The 19,595-nt window shown below is 37.9% G+C and overlaps 3 protein-coding genes and 1 non-coding gene across 4 annotated transcripts; 2 read left to right on the top strand and 2 right to left on the bottom strand.

The window, feature by feature from the left end:
- Positions 1-3,500: 3,500 nt before the first annotated feature.
- LOC128872963 (ATP-dependent RNA helicase DDX54) lies at positions 3,501-6,802 on the bottom strand. The gene is made up of 10 exons (XM_054116183.1): positions 6,360-6,802; positions 5,914-6,290; positions 5,518-5,833; positions 5,226-5,436; positions 4,926-5,155; positions 4,668-4,859; positions 4,445-4,580; positions 4,041-4,372; positions 3,822-3,969; positions 3,501-3,735 (listed from the first exon to the last, which is right to left on the bottom strand). Exons 1-10 carry the CDS (start codon positions 6,552-6,554, stop codon positions 3,548-3,550), a joined length of 2,325 nt encoding a protein of 774 aa, XP_053972158.1. The 5' UTR covers positions 6,555-6,802; the 3' UTR covers positions 3,501-3,547.
- Positions 6,803-7,018: 216 nt separating this feature from the next.
- On the top strand, positions 7,019-8,186 carry LOC128872966 (60S ribosomal protein L24). Its single transcript, XM_054116187.1, has 5 exons — positions 7,019-7,103; positions 7,231-7,306; positions 7,441-7,526; positions 7,603-7,764; positions 8,008-8,186. Exons 1-5 carry the CDS (start codon positions 7,099-7,101, stop codon positions 8,141-8,143), a joined length of 465 nt encoding a protein of 154 aa, XP_053972162.1. The 5' UTR covers positions 7,019-7,098; the 3' UTR covers positions 8,144-8,186.
- On the top strand, positions 7,803-7,932 carry LOC128873048 (small nucleolar RNA SNORA79). The gene has a single exon (XR_008456309.1). It is a non-coding gene; the product is annotated as a small nucleolar RNA SNORA79 (small nucleolar RNA).
- Positions 8,187-8,344: 158 nt separating the features above from the next.
- Positions 8,345-10,610, bottom strand: LOC128872965 (lambda-crystallin homolog). Its single transcript, XM_054116186.1, has 6 exons — positions 10,450-10,610; positions 9,498-9,685; positions 9,184-9,392; positions 8,949-9,106; positions 8,719-8,861; positions 8,345-8,651 (listed from the first exon to the last, which is right to left on the bottom strand). The coding sequence occupies exons 1-6, from the start codon at positions 10,545-10,547 to the stop codon at positions 8,434-8,436; spliced, it is 1,014 nt and encodes a 337-aa protein (XP_053972161.1). The 5' UTR covers positions 10,548-10,610; the 3' UTR covers positions 8,345-8,433.
- Between the last annotated feature and the right edge of the window lie 8,985 nt (positions 10,611-19,595).

Genomic DNA, 19,595 nt, shown 5'->3' with positions numbered 1-19,595 from the left:
GCTATCTCCCATATTGTAGAAATTTCACCGTTTACCTCGTAATCGTATCAAGTATCGGAGATGGAGTCGCTTCTAGTCAAAGCGACTATTCTCGGTGCACGGAACACGACATTCCATTATTACAAAGCGCGGGCAACGTCGGGGATCCTTCCACGATGTCGTTGAGCTTGTTTTCACCCGTCTGTTATAAAAATAGTTGGTCAATTTTGCGCTAATTTTCCGGTATTAGAAGTAACCGGAACACGGGAGCAGGAGGGAGAGGTGCACGTTGCCGTAAGTACTTATGAGGAAATTGCGCAAATGCGCGGAATGTCGTCCGAGAGAAAAAGTGTTACCGTGTAGGTACTGGATATCGTTCACCGTTGAACGAATAACATTAGAAGTAACTGCAGCGCATAACTTTATTATTTGGACACTTCGCAATTTTTACATCGCATTTTTACAATCCCATTATCGCTGTGGCTATGGTGAAGGATAAGGTAATTAAAATAAGTGACGCACTGATACATTTTTTTTTTTGTTTAGATAAGAATCGCCCATCACTCGTGCCCATTTCTCGTAAAGGTGAACCATTTTTATTAACCTTGCAAAACACCACGATGAGCTAGTAGATTTTGCACGAGTGCGCAGAACCGATTGCTTAACTCGCGCGTCGTACTATCGCTTCACAGAGTACATTTTTACAATCCCTTGTAGAAATTTCGAACTGTCGAAACCAAAGTTGTTACGCAATCAGCGCATATTCCTATAGCATAAGCGAACCGTAGGCAATTAGTCTCATACCGTTACCAATTGCACACTACCGAGCAAACCGCTCGAATTGTTCGCTTCTTCTACGTGTATCTGAAATTAATTACCCGTCACCGTACACTTTCTATTACCGGGCTACTTTCACCGCTTATCAATATTAAAATACTTCTGGGTTATTAATTTTTTGTATTCCTTTCGACAGATGAGATAAACGCATTATCGACAAACGTCCAATATGGTAAAAATGTCAATCTCAAGTAGGAGGTGCTGCACGTCCCTTAAAGGATAGCAATTATACAGAATCCCGAGTTCCGTTCAAGGAATAATCGTAAGACCATATTCAAAATCAAAATTGTATCATCAACAGAACTTTCTCTTGTATCTATTTTTTCTATCTTCGCTTAAAACAGCTGATAACTTGTCCCAGTTTCTAGAATCGTTTTGTCCATACGTATAGGTAATGCTGTAAAGCGAGCCGTTTTGCTAACGTCTTGTTTTTAACAGTTACAATAGCGTAGCTAATGACTCACTGTAAATAAAAACAATTTAAGATGCCAAACATCGCTATTTATCTTATCTATGACGTTAAATGGTATGATCGGTTCGCAGGTAAAAACGATGAGGGCTGAAAGTTACCGACGCCATATGGAATCGTTAGGACAAACAGAGACCATCTTCGACTTTCGAACAATGTTAAACTCTGTTCTCGTTCGTGTAAGCGCGTAGTGTGTTTGTACCCCAAGTACGAAGGCCTTCGCACGTGTTCGCCATCCGTCGACGGATACAAAGTGCGCGCGGAACACCTTTTTCTCTCGTTTTCCGACGGGCGCATACACGCAGATCCAGCGAGCATGACGGTACTTTCACAGAAAGCAACGAGCATCATCGTTTTGCGTACGGTTGTCCGGGTTGAGTAGTATCACGTATTTTTAACCGTATGACGTAGCCGAGAGACAGTAACGGCGTGGATGGTGAACGGTAGATCGTAGACGTGACCGTCTGGTTGCGAATAGACTTATTTCCACGGTCGGTGTCATTGGGATCGTGGCCGAGTAGCGGTTGCAGCTGCCTTGGCACGAATCTCCTCTGATCGAGAAACTGGCGGCGAAAATTCATTGTTACGTCGCGGGACCGCTCGCTTTCATGTCACGGTTCTCCACCGGCGATACCGATGATCGCGTGGAAGACAAAGATTTCACTTCGAACAACATTGTTTTCAACGTCTTCTGGTCTAACGACACTTCAATGTAGATGCTAAAATTCTTCTTGAAAAGATTGGACGTCATATGTACATTAGGATGGTCCTTCACACATTGCAAACAAATGTGGTCCTCATTACAGATTAGCAGAGAATTACTTTTAGAATCAAAACCTGTGGGATAAGTATATCATAAATTACATAATGAACACTTCTCGATCGTTGTTTCAACCGGAAGAGATGGAAAGAAGCACCAGTGTCAGGGTCTAGTTCAGGAGACAAAGAATGGACTTCTTGCGTGACCGCTTCAAGAATTTATGAATACTGGGGTGTGGCGAACGGCGATAATTATATAGAACAGTGAGTTTAGTTAGAATCAAGTAACGAAGGGTAACGAAAGAATTTTTTTCAAGGGTTAATTTCTTGCTCCTTTCTTTACAATACTTGCAATCTCATCGATAACATATATTATTTTCTTCTTCATTTGATAAGTCAGATTGACGACTGTAGAGTAACGTAGATCGTCGAAGTATACGTGCAAATTACTTGGCATGACCTTGCCTCGGGGCTTTCAGTAGTTAAACCATCTGCATAATTTGCATCGATCAATATTACGGTGAATAATTGTGAGAGAATTCTTGTTATCGCGTACACGTATTTTGTTATGTATCTGCACTTCCTTCGATCTTATTAATTAGCCAAAGATTTATGGAAGGACGTAACGTTTGATGTGTTATCGCAACGATAAAATGCTCCATTCTGAGAATTTTCTGATAGTAAACAAATTCGGTGAAATATAAATATGTTGAGAATGGAATGAACCTAAATAGATATTCAATAGTACGTGGACACATTGAAAAATGTGCCTCACCCTGACATTTCGTGAATCGAATTGACATGGGTGCGCCCACCTCTTTTTCCAGTTTTCTACCTGCTTTCGAACGATGCAGCTGAGTGTATGAAACTTCGTTTTAATGGAATCGAAGCGATCCATAAGTAATCGGTTTATAGAACTCGTATCTATAATATGTGGTGATACACATATATAAATAAACGATGATCAACGTTAAACGCGTGACTCACAATGTTCCGGCATCAGTGTTTTACATACTACCAAAACTAACACCGAACCACTTGTCATTTATGACTCACGAACAAACACGTGTTGTTTCCTTTCTCTCCTTTTCGAAAGTCGCTCGGTAACGCTCTATTTTTAGATAATTAATAAAGATCACGAAATTGTGTAAAATGTCTCATAAATATTAAGATCGAATAACCGATACTTTGAGAGGATTTTTAGTTAGTTGCTTCGTTCAATTCTTCGAGGTTTCCGTCGTTTCGTGGAAAATCGTCTAGCAACTCGTAATAAATTTCTGACGTCGGAACCTCCAGCAATTACGCAAGTAAACTGCAATGATGCAACGGAAATCTTTGCAGATTGAATAATACCTTATAATCGCCTCGAAACGGAGATTCATCGTAATACTATTTTTAATACAGCATGATTTTTGAATATTTTGTGAATGAAAAATGAACGAAGGGTAATAAAAAATGCGGAATTAAAAACATTTATTTTTACACAATACAAAAAATCATGTACTATCGTTTCCTTTTTCCACTATTTTTCTGACCTTTGCGACTTTTCCTACCGTTCCTATTACGCTTTCGTTCCATTAACTTGCGCGCCTTTAGAATTTGCTCCGGTGTTTTCAACTCTTTCTTTGCTTTGATTTTGTCCTTAATCTTTTGATTGTAACGTGCCCAATGCGTGTGGGCTGTTGTGTTCACTAGAATGTACGAAAAAAAAAAAAAAATTTGTATATGCGATAGATAAATGTCGAATATTGATGATAAATGTCAATTAATCGCATACACTTCTGCATTTGAGAAGAATCTTCTTCGTCGCTATCGTTCATGGCGTCGACTTTGCTTTTCTCTTTCCATTCTGAATAACGATTTGTTTTGTAACTAGCAGGTATCCAAACACCGGATTCTGTTCGAATTTTATTAGCCTTCCGATCCTTTAAAAAAAAATACAAGTTTCAGATACCTCAAAACTTATAAATTCGTCAACAATATAAAAAACACGTACATTATTAATTGTAACCATTTTCTTCTTTTTCCGATCCCATTTTTTAATCTGCTTTTGAAGACGCCGGGATTCTTCATTATCGGCAGTTAGATCCATTTGTACTTTATCTGCTTCCGTATTGAAAGAATTAACGGCTAAACCATCTTCTGTGTGTTTATCCGGGGCAACATATGGAATGAAAAACTCTTTGTCCTGTTCTAATGATCGTTTTTTCTTTTTAGAAGGTTTATATAAATCGTCAATTTTTCTTTTCTTCGGAAGAATAATTGTGTTAAATGCCGCATTAACCTCATCAGTCGTACTAGAAGGAAGATTCGCTCTTCTAGGCAGATCTACGTAAAATTACTAACTGTTAAAATAACTTTTATTCAATTTCATTTTTTTCTTATTGTTATTCATAGTACCTTCTAAAACTTTTTTTGCTTCTAATTCTTCTGCCTTTCTACGAAAATTGGTAATATTTTCCTTATGATACGATCGTTTTGTTTTCATTACCTGATAGTCAATAGAGGATGTTTTCGCTCCGATTTCGAATATCGTCTATTACAAATGGATATTTTAATTTATTAACACAACGTAATCTATATAATTACATATAATTTATGCGAGTTTGAGAAATATACGCACTCCTTGAGGTCTATAACTCATTATTTTCGATAATAAGTTCTTAGTATTAGACGAAACGTCGGAGTATTCCGGTATAACACCTGCTTTGCTAATGTGTAATTCCTTCACTCTTTTAATACTTTCGGAGGAAGCTGCTGGTCGCGATCTGATGTATTGTTTATATGCGTTATCGCAAACCTGTTCCATATTTTGCTATAAACGCAAACATTAATTATAAACTTAATAATACCCTCTTAACCGCATATTAAATACACGTACGAGATCTGTGGAGCCATTTTGCCAATTTATTAATTCTGCAAGTTCTTCCTCTATCATTGCTTGGGGCATTTTACCTATAGCACCCTCTGAATTTTCTATTATTGATCCAGAAGGTGGAACAATGTGTAAAGATCGGCCAAGAAAAAGATGTAAATCTACGAGATAAGCATATTCATCTGGGCATATAATATTGTAAGCAGTTCCAGTTCGACCCGCTCGTGCGCAACGTCCTATTAAATAAATTATTGATTACATATTATGAAGCTTTTATAGACTATAAAACCTAATGTAGTTGCTCACCTACTCTATGTACAAAAAGTTTCGATTTTGCGGGAAAATTAAAATTGATCACATTGTCTAAATGCGGAATATCTAGACCTCGAGCAGCGACGTCTGTTACGACTAAAACTTTAACTTTAGCGGATTGAAATTTGGCCGCATTTATTTTTCGTGCTGATGGATCCAAGTTAGAATAAATAAATGTATTAGAAATTCCTGCTTTATCTAATACCTATTAATTGAAGCTAACTGTTAGATAAAATATAAATAAATATTTTATGAAAATTAAGTTATATATATTTCATTGACATGCCTGATGAATATATTCAACATGGTGTTGTGTTGCGGCAAATATTACGGTCTGAGAATCAATTTTAATAACAGTTTTTAATAAACATAGCAGTACTGCCAATTTTTCTTCTGGACGGCAAACTATGAACTTAAGTGTTAATTCTTCTGGTATTTTACTTTCTACATCTAAACGCAATAAAACAGGATCAGATAAACCAGCCTTTGCAAAATCTACTAAAACTTTAGGTAATGTTGCGGAGAATAATAATGTCTGTCGTGACTCTGGTAGTCTGTTTGCAATTTCATTAATTTGTTCACCAAAACCCATCTCAAATAATCTATAATAAAGTTAGTGTAATGTAATAAAAATTAGATATAATACCTATCAGCCTATATCTATACCCATACCAATCCTTACCTATCAGCTTCATCGAAAACAACATATTCTATACTATTCAACTGTAAATCCATCTCAATACAAATATGCAAAAATCTGCCTGGTGTTGCCACTAATATATCAGGACTCCCATGAATTGCACTAAACTGATTTTCCATACTATCACCTCCCAAAATAACAGATGCTTTTAAGCCTGTGAATTTTCCTAATTCTTTTATAAACTTTAACGTTTGTAATGCCAGCTCACGAGTAGGTGATAGAATCAAAGCTCTAGCACCAGCTTTTGCTTGTCTGGCTTTAAGTTTTTCAAACAAAGGAATTAAAAAACAAGCAGTCTTTCCACTGCCAGTCCTTGCCATTGCTACCACATCGCGACCTTCCAAAGCTAAAGGAATCGTCTACAAAAATATATTTTATACAAATAAAAAATAGATAAAGTTTAATTAAACATATTGGTAATTACTTACCTTCCTTTGTATAGGAGTTGGTAGTTTGTATCCACGTTTCAATATTCCCTTTAAGACAGGATGACTAAGAGCCATGGATTGAAACCCTCCTGACTTCTTACATGCTTTCTTTTTGATATTTGTAATTTCATTCTCTTCATCATTGTCACTTATTTCTTCGGGATTTGCAAACCCCACAAGCTCTGTATTTTTCATCGTAAGAATGTAACCTCAAACACAAGCTACCTAACACGTGGGTTTGTTTGACAGTTATGTCAATTAGTAATCAAAGAAATCTTTAGTTTAATTGATGGTTATTGTTAAACATTTCATTCGATAAAATTTGTTGCCAGTTGTTTAATTTTACAATAAGTTGAGATCACATTTTCATTCTACCATTACAAGTTAGTGTCAGTTAGAATTGGTTAGAATTAGACGTAACTCAACCCATAATACGTGAACTTGGCCCCCCTGGTGTCAGTGCTTTCAACTTTATAAAATGATTGGTATGCAGTAGAAAAAGTTATACAAGTTTCTTCTTTCATTAAAACTAATTTGTTATATGTATTTATATGTCATATATTTCGTTTTCTGGCATTATTAGTTACATATTCCAATTATGAATTATTTTTAATTCTTATGTAGTTATCTTTCTTCCTACCAAAATTTTCGTTTCAGCATATTGGTATTGCCTACGTCTTATTGAACGTGGTAGGGATCGGCCATTTTTGTCGAATCCGTCTTTTCGTGATAATTCAACATGAAGTAAGTGAAGATTTTTAATACAATAGACATCTGTTCACTATACCGCAATCATTAAAAATTTCTTCAATCTGTACGAATAACTTTATTGCTTAAATATTTTTCATGAGTATGTTGTTAATCTTTTCAGGATCGGACTTTGTGCATATAGTGGATATAAAATATATCCTGGCCATGGCAAAACCATGGTTAAAGTGGATGGAAAAGTAGGTACAACATAATTTACATATGTTTATCTTGTGATATCAAATTCTTTTTCCTTTTAACTATCTGTAATTAAGGAACGTTGACTTTCTGTTGAGTTTATATTCATGTGTCAATCATAACCTCTATGTTTTAGACATTCACTTTTTTGAACTCGAAATGTGAGGCAGCACATTTAATGAGGCGTAATCCAAGGAAAGTCACATGGACTGTTCTGTACAGGTAATGTTATTTTTATTCCTTTGTAAATTATTAGAAATGAAAGGCATATGCGTGAAACATAACTTGTATGTTACAGACGAAAACATAAGAAAGGCCAAGAGGAAGAACAATCGAAAAAGCGAACAAGGCGTACTCAGAAATTCCAACGTGCTATTGTTGGTGCATCACTTACAGATATCTTGGCAAAACGTAATATGAAACCAGAAATTCGTAAAGCACAGAGAGAACAAGCAATCAAGTAAGCATAATTTGTGTATATGTAAAAATTAATATTATAGACATCTGTTCCTCGGATGTGATCTTTCGTATCACATTCGATTTCAGAATGTCTTAAATTAAGTGGGCTGCTTCACCCAGAATTGTATTATATGTTTACACTGTTTGGTTTTTGCGGGCCCAAACAAATTCAATAATATTATATATTTTACAATTTACGTGTTAAACACACAATTTAATTTGTTTAAAATATTAATAATTTCAGAGCCGCGAAGGAGCAGAAGAAAGCAGCGAAGGCCACAAAGAAGGCTGTTGTTCCAGCCAAAGCAAAAGCTGCACCAAAACACAAAGCTGCGAAAGTAACACAGAAGGTGGCACCACGTGTTGGAGGAAAACGTTAAATTCTGATACTATTTAAATAAAATAAACTTTATATTTAAAGAATTCATCTTTCAATTTTACCTATAATATTTTATACTAAGTCTTGGACAGGTAATATAAACCTTTTTGAACTTAATGCTCTTTCTATAGAGTAAATGTTTTAAACGATAAAATGTAAAAACTTACCGGATATGGTAAAATAAATGATGTGACACGTAACCTTGTTTAACGTGATTATAGAAATGTAACTTTTATTTCAACATCATTAATTAAATACATTTCAACATAGAAAATATTCATACATAATAATTTACTTTTTTTTATTCAATTCTTTTTTTAACAAGGACAATTTTGTCAAAGCTTCGTCTCTCCACGCACGTCGTTCTTGAAGTTTGTCCAATGGACACATTTCATTTAGTTCGTTGCTAATTTTTTCCGCCATCTCGCCTTCAAATTTAGGAGTGGGGCCAAACGTCATGCTTACGTTGTACATTGAATTTTTATATGTCTCGCAGTACTTTTTCATTCCTGAAAAGTAATAGAATTTATAACATAGATCAACATAGTTCTCTATTATTGCATATCAAGTAACCACCTTCGGCGTTCAAATGCGCAGCTTCGAAGGCACCGAGGAAAGCGTAACGCATTCCAAGACCTTCGCTCATGACTGCATCCACATCTTTTGCGCTTAATACTCCATCAGCTACTAATCTCCATGCTTCGTTCAAGATTGCATATCTAAGGATAATTATGCATGAATTTTTTTCAGCGAATCCATGGTTAATTGCCACAAGATCGACTGGTATAAATTACAAATTTACGTACTGAATTCTGTTCAACGCGAAACCGTCAATTTCTCTGCTAAATACGACAGGTTTTTGACCTATTTCAATCATAATAGCTTTCGTTTGCGATGGTATATCAGCGCGCGTCCATGGCGCAGGTACAATTTCTACGAGTGGTACGTAGTATGGGGGATTCACCTATATTCAAGTACTTGTAAAACATTTTCACGGTGGAAGTATACCTTTTAACTGAAATTTAACATATGTGTACATACCGGATGTGACACAACTACTTGATCACGGTGTTTTAATTTCTCGCTAAACAAAGATGGACGGAATGTGGACGTCGACGAAGACAGAATCACTTTATCGTCAACTACATTGTCAAGTTCATTGTACACCTTCAATTTTAAAGGCAGATTCTCTGGGACGCACTCTTGAATAAGTTTAGCTCCCTTTGCGGTTTCGGCCAAACTGGATGATCCTATTTAAAATATTTTGGAAAGATTTTTAGTTGAATCATTGGTAAATTTTGTTCCACGGACGACTCGTCTGATACATATAAGTAACTGTATGTATGAAAGCAAACCTTTAATTAACTTAAATTGCTGGTCAGCGGTAAGAGCACCTCGTAAAAGGCCGCCATTTTCAAGACGGTTCAATTGTTGTTGAATATCTTCGAGTGCTTTCTTAATTTGCTCACTTACAATATCGTAAATAACTACTTCATATCCTACACTAGCAAAAAGCATTGCCCAGCTGCGACCGATTAAACCGCTAAAATAATAATTAAATAGCAATTATATTACGAAGAATAATTTCTTACAATTAACCATTCTATTATTTCTTTTCTAAGCTACCCGAGATATTTTAAACATTTTACAATCATAATTTAAGAGGATTTATGTAACCTTCTTCAGTTTATCATTTAATTTTTTCACTATTATCTTATCAACGATGAAGTAATTCAGGACGTCAGTTACATTTTTCAAATAAGATCGATGAAAAATAAACATACAAGCGAATGTAGTTTATTAGGTTTTAGTTTCCGCGAATAACATTTATGAAAACGTTATATGTTATTATAGTCTTGTTAATACAACGCAATACCCGATTATTGGTACGTAAAAAGAAAGCAAATAATAATTGTAATGACAGTTCTTAATAGTTCTAGTACTTGGAACAGATTTCTGATAAGAACACTTATACTTTATCAGTTAATGTTACATAAATGACAATCGCGAAAAAATAATCGGAAATCCTGTCAATATTACAAAATTGATCGATTACGTTTTTAATGTCAAATTCACACTTTTGTTATTGCTAATGTATGATTTCTTTTATACCTGAATATAATTATAGCTTTAAATTGTATATATATTGTGTATATGTATGTATACATACATATGATTATAATTATATTATTTATGTATTTATTTGAATACATTTTAATATAATCATATAATGACAATATAATAATAATATAATAATATAATGACAATTATAATTATTTGTAAGAATGTTACTTAATTGAATATTACCTGCCGATTATACCAATTTTCTCGTTCTTAGCCGACATCGTGAAACGATTGGACAACTGTATACTCGTAGTTGAAGTATAAGTAATGTTGTTAGACATGTAACTCGCCTTTCTATTGCATATATATCATGAGATAAACCCCCACCTTGAAAGCAATGAAGTACTTCAAGAACATGAAGAAGGGAAGGGGAATACAGCCGTCGGCCATCTTATTCATTTCATTATCCCACCCCCTGAACGTGTTCATCAGCATGTCAGATAAATTCGGAGATTCGAAAGAGAAAGCAAGTACGAATCTCTTTTCCTCGTATTTGAAACAATTGAAATCTGGTTTATTTGCTCTTCTTTTATTATCGTAGATTTTACTATTATCTTTTACATTGGGTGGAAAACAGTGATAGTGGCGCCATCAGTGGGAAAATACTCAAGTTTATAGAGAAAATAGTTGCCACTGTTGCGGCTAGATGCTACTATTTACTGCAAGGGTCGATCAATAATTATTCCAGCATAAAAATGATCAATTTGACAAATTAACTAATGTATTGTAGTATTATAACGCAACGAATCGTGTTAATTATGCATTTATGAAAAATAAAGAATAATTGATTAAAGGTATTAGTGGTGTCATCTAGTACCAATAGTAGGAACTATTTTCACTATAAACTTGGGGGTTGTATCACTGATGGCGCCACTAGCGCCAAACTCCGAGAGTTTTGATCCAAGCTGTTTCAAGCATCCAAAATTAATAAATCCTCGACCGCTAGATGGCGATACCAGTCCGTGGTCTATAAATCGGAGAATGCAGGTATTTATACATAAAGAATAATTGATTAAAAGATATCGGTAGCCAAGCTCTATTTACGTTCAATTACAAGAATATTGTATCATTTCATGCGGTAGACATTGAGTATTACATTACACGGTAAATATTAATTTCCATTTTACGCGTTCCATCAAAAATTCACCATAGAATCGTGCGAAAAACAATTAACTTAATTTGAAAGATTCTGTGTTTATTTTTTTCCTGTGTAAATGTAATTGTAATTTACACACGCGTTTATTTGTAGACCGCGTAATTAACATTTCGAAGGACCTTTGGAGCTCCTGTTTTGGTAGCCCGTTTAGTACGGCGGTTACAGCGGCCTGAATCTCCGAAATGTTGCTATAATGTGTCCCTTTCATTGGAATTTTCAATTTTGGGAAAAGAAAATAATCGCAGGGAGACAGATTAGGCGTGTAGGGTGAATGATCCAAGGTAACAATGCCAATTCCAATGAAAGGGACACATTGTAGCAATATTTCGGAGATTCAGGCCGCTGTAACCGCCGCACAGTGCGATGAGTATATGAGAAATAAGGACAAAAATCAAATCAGTATTCAAAAATATTCTACTTGATAAAAAAGGTAAAAAAAGAAAATAAGTATGTTAAAACAATGAAGGAAAAGTTTATTACAAAATATTTTACCAAAATCTTTGTTAAACAATTATTAATTAATTAATTGTAAAAAGATAATAGAGAAATTTAATTTTAAATAATATCTACACATAATTTTAAATAATAATTTTAAATAATATCTACACATAAAATAGTTTATGCCGGATCGTCGGAATCGAGATCGTCACTCGATGATTCAATCATACGGTTTTAAAAAGGGGGCGGATTGGCGCAGGAATTTCTTTCACTATCTTAAAGTAGGCTATCTAATAAATTTTTTAAGCCAAGCCGGAAAGAGACCGTTTCAGCCTTTTCGGAAAAATTAGTTTTTAAGTTAAACAAAGGAAACTTCAAAATTAAAATGTTAACTAGTGCAAATCATTCATTTTACATATATTATTAAAACTTTATAAAACCGCTATAAAGTAGTTTTAAGTATTAGTTTTATAGGGCTAACTTACCACGAAAATTCAGATCCATTATAAAAAAAAAATACTAATTTTTTTTTAAAAAAGTACCTATCCTGTTGAAAGATAACTTCAGACTAAAATTAATCCTACTTACAAAACAAGTCTAAATAATCAAATCAAAGAAAAGCAAATTTTTATTTGTTGACTTTTGTCCACAGTTCGACGCACTGTGCGCTGTACTAAACGGGGTACCAAAACAGGAGCTGCAGAGGTCCTTCGAAATGTTAATTACGCGGTCTACACGCTATATTGACGCAGAGGGAGATTATTTTTAGTAAATAAACGTGTGTGTAAAAACTTTACTTGTACTTTTTTTTTTTTATAGCAAAAGTTCGGTTTCTTTTTAGACAGACCGTGTATGTACGGGGTTAGACGTCTGCGTGGTCGAAATTTATTTCCACCGAAACGCAGATACCTTCGCCCTGAATATTGATCGCGATCGAAGCTCGACGAGCGATTGCTTGTCTACGCCGTTCTCGAAATATAATCGATCGCTCGGTTTTCACCTAGCTTTCTCGCGGCGCGAAAAATAAGAAACAGCTAAACGTGGGACTTCGTCATGTTCCGCCTTCGTGATATGGATAAATGATCCGAATAAAAGTCGTGCGGCATCTGAAGGCATATAAATTAGTAGAAAAAGAAGTATGCAAATGAAAAAAGTTTCCTTCATTTTGACTTTCTATTGGGAAGGGTTTGGTTTGGAAACATAGCGCGAAGAACTTGATAGGAATTTAGAGCATGTACTCTATACAGTAGAGCCTCGATTGTCGCACGAGATCCTCGTTGATTCCACTTTGCCCACAAGTGGAGGAGATGGTTGAGTCATAGGCGATAGATCAGAGTATAGCTGTTGAGTAGAGTAATGACTACAGCTGCTTCTCACTTGATTAGTTATCTTGACAATAACTTCGATCATGTTGTGGATCGGGATAGGTATACGATGTTTTCAATGAATGAGCATTACTCTTTCTTTGTGTATTATAAGTATTATTAGAATATATTATAAGGTTAAGAATATATATCACAAAACATTATTCAACTGTGTTCTATTACATCTCGTCGTTCTCTCGGACGCCACGTATTCGCCTGTCTATTGTTTATTCGCACATCGCGCCACACATGTAGTATTATTTCCATCGGTAATGCAAAGTCTTACAGATCATCGCAGGAGTTTTCTACCGTTTAGAAACAAATTAGAAGCAGTCGATTGAAAAATTGTATACATTATCTGGGATTTTCGACCAGTCTGCGTCGACTCGGGCAACGATGATAGCGAATGAGGGCTCGCAAAGGAAAAGCGTTGGTCCAGCTGCACGCTCCGTGCCATATACGGGTTTAGCCTAATTTCCGCCACGTCTCGCAACGAGTTCGAAGTCACCTGGTGGAATTTCTCGTCGATTTTGCAACGAACTGGCCTCTCGCACGCGTACTTATCTTCTCGCCCGCTTCTCCGCCGCTTTGTGTGCATCGATCAAACTCCGTTGCAAGTGGGCCATCGATTCATCCTCGATAGGGGCACTGTAATTATCTTTTTGCGAATCTTGTTGAGCACGAGTACAAGTCATTCGACATATCTTGTTGGGGGTACTCCGCGAACGTGAACTAGATATCGTTAGTGTCTGTCTTTATACAATTTTACAAATTCTAGCTACGCCATTTGGTATCCTCTCGGTTGAAAAAAAATTCTAAGCGTCTAAGCAAAAATTCTAAACTCGAACAAAGGGAGACTACGGGTCCTAAATTTCATCATTTTCCGCCGTCGAGTTGGGAATCGACGTTTCACGATTTTCGATTAAAATTAGTCCGTCCCTTTCCACTTTCATCCCACCCTGCGCGTTCGCCCTTCGAGGGCCGTAGCTCATCGAAATTGAGTCTCGAGCCTCGAGATCGTGAAGGTCTCTTGTTCAGAATTTCTGGTCGTGTGCGAGCCACCCCGCTTCCTTGGGGTCTACCCCGTACCCTTTTCTTCGTGGCAACGAACGCCCGAAAAAAGAGGAGGGACAAGGGCGTGGGCGGGCGAAGGGCATACCGGCAGTTTCGCGGAAATGCCGTGGATCTCGTGGTCCTGGAACTTTCCCATATTGATCCTGGCGAGTCTGCGAACGGCTCGACGTCTGCGTCCGAGATGTCTCTGCGTAGAAGGAAGTTGAATCCCCGCCCTCCTCATCCGAACTGGAATGATGCATTGCGGCAGCCTAGACGCCTCTCCGTGATTCGAACGCACAGGAACGTTGTAGATAGCGTAGATATTCCGAGTATCGCATGGATACCATCACACACCACTGGAGTATGCCCGAAGGCGTTCGCTATATCCACTAGGTTCGACGTATGAGGTTCTCTAGGGTTAACTAGTTCAGGGTACACCTGAACACATTGTTGACCGGTCACGAGTTAACTCGTGTTTGCACTTGCATTATCTAGTTCAATTTATGACACTCGGGGCGATATAAACAAAATTTTGTAGTTGTGTAAGTAAGAAATATATGTGTAAAATATTACATTTCAATTCGTTATGTTGGTAAAATATAAATAATCTTTATTGGAGTTTATTTAGATTGTTTTAATTTCACATTCAATTACGAAGTAATAGCCGATGACATGAAGTCGCTTCTGTATAAAATTGCTGGTCAACAATGTGTTAACGTATGAGACCTAGTCGAGTGGTAGATCGAGGATCTAGGAAGAATGAGAAAAGTTGGTACAGACGCCTCTTTTGGCTTTCTTCTCGAGTCCCAGCTATGTTTGTACTTCAATTTTTGCTTCGTGGCTAGGAACTTCATTCAAATGAAATAGCAGATGAATACAAAACTCGAGGTCCTCAACGATGGCGATATGCGCAATGTTGCACACCCAGGATAATCTCAGACGCCTCGCTGTTCTAGTCCCGGAGCTTTTAGATGCAGCGATATTTTCGTTCCCCTCGGACGTACTGTGACATTCAACGCGGTCTTATTCAAGCGAGCGTTATTGCTTTCTTACTCGAGTGTTCTGGTTGCGGTGGGCCTCGATAAGGAATTGGTCACCCACGTCGAGGGTCGAGGCGTTTGAGGGACTGGCTGGAAGACGTTACAACGCGTTACACGTTCCTCAGGACCGTGCAGAACGCCGAAGAGACGGAGGGAACGCTTCGTCCTCGGTCCACGCGCGTGTAACAACGATATTTCGCGGAGATAAAGAATCGATCGGGCCGCGACGACACCGACTATCTGAATCGCGACAGTTTCGAGCCCGAGCGTCCCTCTTTCTCTCTCCCCTGTTTTCAACAAGTCCTCTTGACAACTTCTTTCGCGTCGCCCTCATCGCTCTCGCACGCATTCGCATTTACGCAACGCACTCGTGCGAAACTCGTGAGCACACGTTGGACGATAAAGAACGATAAAGGAGGCGGCCGTTAAGTAATCCTCGAGATGCACGGGCAAGTGCGCCGGTCATATTTACGGTGGTCCGTAAAAGTTTCTTTACGAGGCACCACGCTTTACGATGGCCGACGAGCAACGCAATGGCGGGTGGCGTTCGCTCGAATAAAAAGAAAAAGAAAACAATCTTGCCATCGACGATTCGGACTAGAGTATCGGGCTTATCGGAACGCTTTCCATAAATTTTTCGAGACTCGTCACCGATGTTCGGACGCAGTGGACGATAACGTTGTCGTTGCTTATTAATGGTTGTTGGTGAAATGTATTCCAGTGGAGGCGTTGGACAATAGGTACCATTCTGTGGCACCTTGAAGGCAAGGTATGTTATCCATTTGTGGTCTTACGTCGAGTGATGCTCGACGAAATGTACTCAAATCAGAAAGGGTTGAGTCTGAGGTTTAGGAGTGTAATATTTTCAGTGGCAGAGTTAACACACTTTTCATTTGAGTCAGGGATTTTTGTAAAATTGAAATTTCTCTTTCTTTGAATTTCATTAGAATTCGAGACTCTTGTAGAGGTATTTGTTATAGTCTATAAACTTTTCAACTACACGTCATTACTACGTATTACTATATGCTGTATTAGGTCATCTCATGAGTTTGTGCTGAAGACTGTGTCAATATTTAATTAAAAAACGATGTAACTATTATAGTGACGATTTAATCACTGTCAGAAAGGTGAAAAAATATTGTAAAATAAGAGACATTACCTTTTTTTATAACACTTTGTTCCACATATTAATTTGAGTAGGAGAAATATATGTGGCATGAATTTTTAGGACGACCTAATATATAGCGTTAGATTTGTTCAAAGCTCGAAGCTGGTCTCGAATATTCAGGAACTTTTATGTACGCTTTCGAGGGAATGGAAGGTACTACATGGCGGATCGTCAGAATTTATTTTCGTCCTAGTAGTACGTTCGGATCGAAAGAAATAGATAACCGCTGGCAGCATATCAATATCCACGGTCTGGGATGGTATTTACTCTCGCAGTCACGTACGAAATATCGGTTTCATAGAGTATACCTCTGCTCCGAGGCGACGTTTAAAAGGACTGTTTCAGTGGCGTTTCGCAGCCGGTCGTGTAACACTTTTGTCCGGTCATTATTTTTATGGACACTCGTAAAAGAATTCCGCGGCGAGCGTTCATTATACCGCGGGAGGTTCTTCGTAAAACATCCTCCCTGTCAAAATTTAGCACTGACGATCGATTTTGAGCAAACATTAAATATTCTTACCGCGAGGAAGGCCGCTTGTTCAGCTCTCATAAAGTTCCTAGAGATAGTTACACAGTAAGCAACAATTGTTCGCCGACGATACTAATATTTATTAATAAGTCTCATTCAAGTTAACTAAAATAATTCGACTAGATGTACAGTTAGTCCCATAAGTATTCGTACCCTCTATATTTATTGAAGAAATTTGTTTATTTGTTTACTTTTTATCTGTTTGAAGAAATTTTATTTTCTGTCGTATAGAAAGAGACGTTGAACGACTAATAGAAAAGTTAAAAGAAAAAAAAAAAGAAAATGGTTCTAGTCTTCGTTAGTTATAAATACGAGTCGCTGAATGGCTGAGATTTTCTTCAACGAAGAATCTGTGCGCCGTAGTGTTCGTCGAATCGGTATTCCAGGATGGGCCGGGTTGCGTCTCGAGTAGTCAGACAAGTTTTAAAAATACGTTACCAAACCTGCGCCGTCGTGTCGGAGACTTTTTGCATGATTTGGCGCCAGTTACCGATTCGCACTGCCGAATCTGGACTTGCTCGCCGTGCACGGCCGCGGGGAGGTGCAATGAACTCCTCGTCGCGTGAATTAACTGTCCCGGCAACGTGCAAACACTCCGTTTCGTAAGGGAGTTGCGCGTAAACAACGATGTTTATGCGCTTAATGGCAAGACCATTTAAGGTAAAAGGTAGCGAACTGTATCTACTATGCGATTGGATTATCCTACCGAGTCTCTACATTAGACTAGATATAGTTCGTTGCTCAGGAGTTGGCGAAGCAGTTCGATTGGTTGTCGCGTAACAGCGACACTTTTACTCACACGCATTTTCGTTATTGGCTGAATCGTAAAGAAGACGGTGAACGAGACATATCGAGATAAATCGAGGGAGCAATAGCAACTATTGGCGTAGATACGTGTAAGAAAAATTAAAGAGTTCGAGACGCATAAAATACATTTTGTATTTAACCGACAATATAGCGTGGACTATGCAGTGTGACTGCTCGAAAGAAAGGAGGTTCTTGGGGAGGCAAAGGTGAAATTTTCTTGCCTCTGTCCCCTTCAGTCCGTAGATGCCTCGTCGACTCCTGAGCGATATACAATATCTATTTATGTTTCATTTATGTATATTCCTTTCTCCAAACATCAAGCAATTGCATCATCCTATAGCAATCAATGAGCTCCCGTTTATCCGATTAAATAAATAAGTCTCACGATCGCTTAAAGGACGTTCAGGCTCACCGCGCGAGACCTCACATGGACGTTCACTTTCCAATCGTCGAGCGTCCAGACGCGAAGATATTTCTCCTTTGGTGACGCAAAAACGGAAATTCCCAAAGTTCGTGCACGGCTAGAAATCACCTACGACGAAACGCTCGGGGCGAAATTGTAAGGGAGTGGCTCGCACACAGCTCGCAAAAGTGTGTTCAGAGTCGCGGCGCGCCGCCGTCCCGTGTTCCGTCCTGGGACATTCTTTATATTCCTTGTCGCGATACCGCGGACGAAAACACGGGAACGCGAGGCTCCGATAAAAGAGGCCCGCGGAATTTCGCGGGAAGTGACAAATTAGCTTGGCCGTCGCGACTCGTAGCAGAGCACGGCGACTTATTTATAGAGCGTCTCGCCCGCTAATGGTAATCCAGGTGTTTCCCCGGCGACTCTATTTTCGTCCAGCCGTTTATCTCGACGGCCCACGGAATCGCCAGGCGAAACATTTTTCCCCCTTTTTCACTTTCTGCTGTATTGCGCTCGCTCTCGAATAAATATAAGCGCGGACATTACCAGATAATGGCGTGATTGTTAACCGCGATTCATTTTACTACCCACGTTACACGCCGCGCCGCGTGACGTCCAGACTCCCGGAGAGATTTATCGCTATCTAAACGCGCTATGGAAAGAACCGGCGACGATGTACCGCGTTAATCCGAACGGGTACAGTTGCAATTCACTCGCGACGACGTCTCAGGGGGTTGCAACGCGTATGGATGGGGTAGCGGGGTCGGTGTAGTGATGTATTCATTCGTGTATTAATTTTGAAGTGCTAGTTCGAAGGCATTAGAATTGGTAGGACATAGTATCTGTTTTTGAAAGAAATATTACTTGATTGGAAAGAGGTTTTCAAAGTCCATCGACGTAAAGAAGAACTTCCGTTCTGGCAGGGAATTTTTACTCCTGAATAGGATTCAGCTACAGGGCGTGAGGATGTATAGGGTTTTCAAATTTTATAGTGTAATTCAGTTCCACGTAAAATATTTTTGAATTTAATTGAAAAAAGTGTTTTTAAGACTTGTCATTTGTCCCATTACGATGGAAATAGTTACAAATCCCTAGAAGCCTGATTTTCAAAATTAAATTAAAAAAAAATATCAATGTATTTATTATGTCGCTAACGTTTATTTTTGTAACTTTTGTTCAAAAGAACTTTATGCAATGGTAATATACATACAGCCCAATATTAAAAATTGCTACAAACCAGTAGCAAGTGTACAATTCGATTTAAAAGTCCGGTACAAAATTTGAAACTTAGAGCATTTAAGGGCTAAAGGGAGGCCTACCCCTTGTTTTCCTTAATTATTAATTAATTCGCGAAATGGAGTAGAA

Source organism: Hylaeus volcanicus, chromosome 2 (genome assembly GCF_026283585.1).
Source record: "Hylaeus volcanicus isolate JK05 chromosome 2, UHH_iyHylVolc1.0_haploid, whole genome shotgun sequence".
Taxonomy (NCBI): Eukaryota; Metazoa; Arthropoda; class Insecta; order Hymenoptera; family Colletidae; genus Hylaeus; species Hylaeus volcanicus.
This window is presented reverse-complemented; position numbering and strand designations above follow the sequence as displayed.

What these genes read in the sequence shown, in the direction of transcription:
- LOC128872963 (XM_054116183.1), bottom strand. Translation starts at nt 6,554, where the DNA reads ATGAAAAATACAGAGCTTGTGGGGTTTGCAAATCCCGAAGAAATAAGT. An exon ending in GTTTTCGATGAAGCTGATAG is followed by an intron (nt 5,834 to 5,913) that starts GTAAGGATTGGT and finishes ACTTTATTATAG; the next exon opens with ATTATTTGAGATGGGTTTTG. An exon ending in AAAATGGCTCCACAGATCTC is followed by an intron (nt 4,860 to 4,925) that starts GTACGTGTATTT and finishes TTGCGTTTATAG; the next exon opens with CAAAATATGGAACAGGTTTG.
- LOC128872966 (XM_054116187.1), top strand. An exon ending in TGGTTAAAGTGGATGGAAAA is followed by an intron (nt 7,307 to 7,440) that starts GTAGGTACAACA and finishes TCTATGTTTTAG; the next exon opens with ACATTCACTTTTTTGAACTC. An exon ending in ACATGGACTGTTCTGTACAG is followed by an intron (nt 7,527 to 7,602) that starts GTAATGTTATTT and finishes TGTATGTTACAG; the next exon opens with ACGAAAACATAAGAAAGGCC.
- LOC128872965 (XM_054116186.1), bottom strand. Translation starts at nt 10,547, where the DNA reads ATGTCTAACAACATTACTTATACTTCAACTACGAGTATACAGTTGTCC. An exon ending in GCAATTTAAGTTAATTAAAG is followed by an intron (nt 9,393 to 9,497) that starts GTTTGCTTTCAT and finishes TATTTTAAATAG; the next exon opens with GATCATCCAGTTTGGCCGAA. An exon ending in TTCGCGTTGAACAGAATTCA is followed by an intron (nt 8,862 to 8,948) that starts GTACGTAAATTT and finishes AATTATCCTTAG; the next exon opens with ATATGCAATCTTGAACGAAG.